This window comes from Capsella rubella, unplaced genomic scaffold (genome assembly GCF_000375325.1).
Source record: "Capsella rubella cultivar Monte Gargano unplaced genomic scaffold, Caprub1_0 scaffold_4, whole genome shotgun sequence".
In the NCBI taxonomy this organism is placed as follows: Eukaryota; Viridiplantae; Streptophyta; class Magnoliopsida; order Brassicales; family Brassicaceae; genus Capsella; species Capsella rubella.
In genome coordinates, this window is record NW_006238920.1 from 10,697,580 (window position 1) to 10,700,922 (window position 3,343).

The 3,343-nt window shown below is 36.6% G+C and overlaps 2 protein-coding genes across 2 annotated transcripts; both read left to right on the plus strand.

Annotated features, from left to right (window-relative positions):
* Positions 1–310: 310 nt before the first annotated feature.
* LOC17889142 lies at positions 311–1,434 on the plus strand. The gene is made up of 4 exons (XM_023784638.1): positions 311–466; positions 606–957; positions 1,077–1,122; positions 1,314–1,434. The coding sequence occupies exons 1-4, from the start codon at positions 311–313 to the stop codon at positions 1,432–1,434; spliced, it is 675 nt and encodes a 224-aa protein (XP_023640406.1).
* A 664-nt stretch (positions 1,435–2,098) lies between these two features.
* Positions 2,099–2,887, plus strand: LOC17889480. The gene is made up of 3 exons (XM_006295902.1): positions 2,099–2,117; positions 2,204–2,361; positions 2,501–2,887. Exons 1-3 carry the CDS (start codon positions 2,099–2,101, stop codon positions 2,885–2,887), a joined length of 564 nt encoding a protein of 187 aa, XP_006295964.1.
* The last annotated feature ends 456 nt before the right edge of the window (positions 2,888–3,343 follow it).

A 3,343-nucleotide genomic window follows, 5' to 3' on the forward strand; every position in this document is an offset into this window, starting at 1 on the left:
TTATATAACCTGAAAAATATTCATTACTAATTTAAATCATTATAAATTTATATATTATCCGAGGGTAATGTATAAATTGACAAACAAAAACTATATATCAAGACCAGATGCGAAGAGTACAAAACCTAGAGGGTTAGGGTTAGGATTCTTGTTTTGTTCAGAAAACGCAAGGCGAATTCGATGGATGATGGGTTTGGAGGTCCGAATCCAAATCTGTAATTTTGTTTGAAGGATTTATACATATGGGATATCAAAATCCCAAAGTTAATAAATTTGGATAATTTTGACGGCCATCTCAGATTGGAGGACTATGGTGCTTCCTGTACATTTGGAATACACTGATGAGGATGATGAGGATGAAGATGGGCCAAGTTTTTATCCTCATATAAGACGCAGTGTGGACGAAGAGAAGATCTCGGCGGAGGAAGAGTATCGCATCATGGCGGAACAAGTCAAGGAGTCCAAGGTTTAATTACTATCTACGTCTTTATCTTTCCATTTTTGTATGCAATATTTTGGTAAAATGTAGCTAGAGTTAAAAAGAAAGCCAGAGTTTAGTCACTCAATTTTTTTTTATCTGTTTGGTTGAGATTTTTAAGTTTTAGGGATTTGACATCGATTTCACCAAGTTCCGCTGCGTTTTCAACTACGTACCTCTGGATCTCGATTACGACGGCGTGGTTGGCGGACCAGGCGGACCAGAAACCACCAGAGAGTTTATGGACAGGATGTGTCGGGAATCCTTAGAGATATTCAATCAACGTGACAGTACAGAATATGAATTTGTCAAGTTTATCAAAGCCAACCATCACTTTGCTGCTGGCATCATGTTTCTCGTTACCTTTGAAGGTAAGTTGCTCTCCGATGATGTCTCAAAACAGTTCCAAGCCAAGTTCTGCGTGTGCGATACTCTCGTCGATCTTATCTCATGCGAACTCAAACCTCTGAAAGAACAGGGTAACTCTATTCCGATCCTTCACAACTATCTCTTAGTTAAAAAGAGGCCTCGATGATTGGTCTATCTTTGTCAGTTAGATCAGGTTTTAATATTGTATTTTGGATTTGTGTTTTGGTAGCTCACTCCATTGAAGCTGCGGAGAAAGAAAGTCCCAAGAAACCAAGGTATATATCTTGTCTTCTTAACTGAGTGTTTCAGACGCAAGCACTCCTCTGATATCTGACCTCGGTCTTATGTTATGTAATGACACTTATTAGTACTACTTATGCTATTGATCTGTTTCTTGAAAACTTTAACTTAAATGAGTTCAGAGACTCTATGTTTCTCAAAATATTTTAAAGTATGTTTTAATTAGTTACAAGTACGAATTCAAGTTCGTTGAGGCTGCTACTCCATGGGTTAGTCTCGCCCATATCACATTGCACGACTTGTCAGCCTCTTTGTCAAGAGAACCATTGGCTCCTCCAGCGATGTAATTCTTTTTCTATGAAAAAACATCGCAGATATAAGGAGAGCTATATAAGAAGATATATATATATATATATATATATATATATGTAAAACTGGTCTATTGCTGAGATCAATATTTAAAACTGGTCATATATAATATTTGTATTTGGATTTTTTTGTTTTGTCAGTTCAGTGAATTTAGTACTACTAATCAATGTAGTTAATGAGGTGCAACGGTTAAGAATACATTCACTAGAAGCTTTAGGCGCCGAGTTTGATTCCCTTTTGCACCCACTAAAATATTTTGTTAGGTCCGCCACTGCTAGGGTTGGGGTTTTATTTCTTGTTAAATTGATATCCACATGTATTCGAAAAGCTCTAATAAATTCAAACACTCAATCATATGTGGATTAGACTAAGGCATGTAAGAGCAATTCACATTTCACATAGACGATTACTCAATCCGAAGCTTCCCAAAACAACTCATCAGACACGCTTTTCTATACTTTTACAAAAAAATATGAAGCCTTTTTGCCATCCAATTATTTAACCTGAAAAATATTCATTACTACTAATTTAAATCATTATACATGCATGTATATTTCCGAGGGTATGTATGGACAAACAAAAACTGTATGACCATATTCGAAGGGTACGTACTAGGGTTCTTGTTAACGCAAGGCGAATTCGATGGATCATGATTTTCCAGGTACAAATCCAAAATCTGTAATTTTGTTTGAAGGATTTATAGATATGGGATATCAAAAGCCCTAACTTAATTTACGGCCATCTCAGATTGGAGGACTATTGTGCATCCTGTACATTTGAGATACAAAGATGAGGATGAAGATGGGCCAAGGTTTTATCCTCATATAAGACGCAGTGCGGACGAAGAGAAGATCTCGGCCGAGGAAGAGTATCGCATCATGGTGGCACAAGTCAAGGAGTCCAAGGTTTAATCACTAGCTACCTCTTTATCTTTTCATTTTTGCATATAATATATTTTGGTATAATCTTTCTAGAGTGAAAGAAAGCCAGAGTTTAGTCTCTCAATTTCTTTTATCCGTTTGGTTGAGATTTTTATTTTTTTAGGGATTTGACATCGATTTCACCAAGTTCCGCTGCGTTTTCAACTACGAACCTCTTGATCTCGATGACGAAGACATGGTTGGGGGACCAGGCGGACCAGAAACCACCAGAGAGTTTATAGACAGGATGTGTCGGGAATCCTTAGAGATATTCAATGAAACTAATAGTACAGAATATGAATTTGTCAAGTTTATCAAAGCCAACCATCACTTTGCTGCTGGCATCATGTTTCTCGTTACCTTTCAAGGTAAGCTGCTCTCCGATGATGTCTCAAAACAGTTCCAAGCCAAGTTCTGCTTGTGTGCTTCTCTCGTCGATTTTTTCTCATGCGAACTCAGACCTCTGAAAAAACAGGGTAACTCTATTCCTTCACAACTATCTCTTAATTAGTTAAATATAGGTCTATCTTTTTCGGTTACATCAGGTTTTGAATATTGTATTTGGATTTGTGTTTTGGTAGCTCACTACATTGAAGCTGGGGAGAAAGAAAGAAGAAACCAAGGTATAAATATCTTTGTTTTCTTTTTTACTTTGATACTAGTCTGTTTTTACTTTATTTGTCTCCTCAAGGTTTTTCTATACTGTGCTGAATGTTTATTTTATTTTATTTTATTGATATCCTCAGATTGATGCAGGAGGAGTCATCTAATGTGACTAGGTGGTGATCAGAGGTAACCACTCTTGTGATCATTGTCATAATATAACGACGCTTCTACTACTTTTACTATGTTCCCTCGGTTCGTTTCTTGTTTTCAGAGTCCCAAGTTCTGATCTCTTAATTTGTTGTTCAAACAGCTTATTTAATTAAGAGTTACCTAGCTAGTGCAGCCTTTATTTTAACATCAC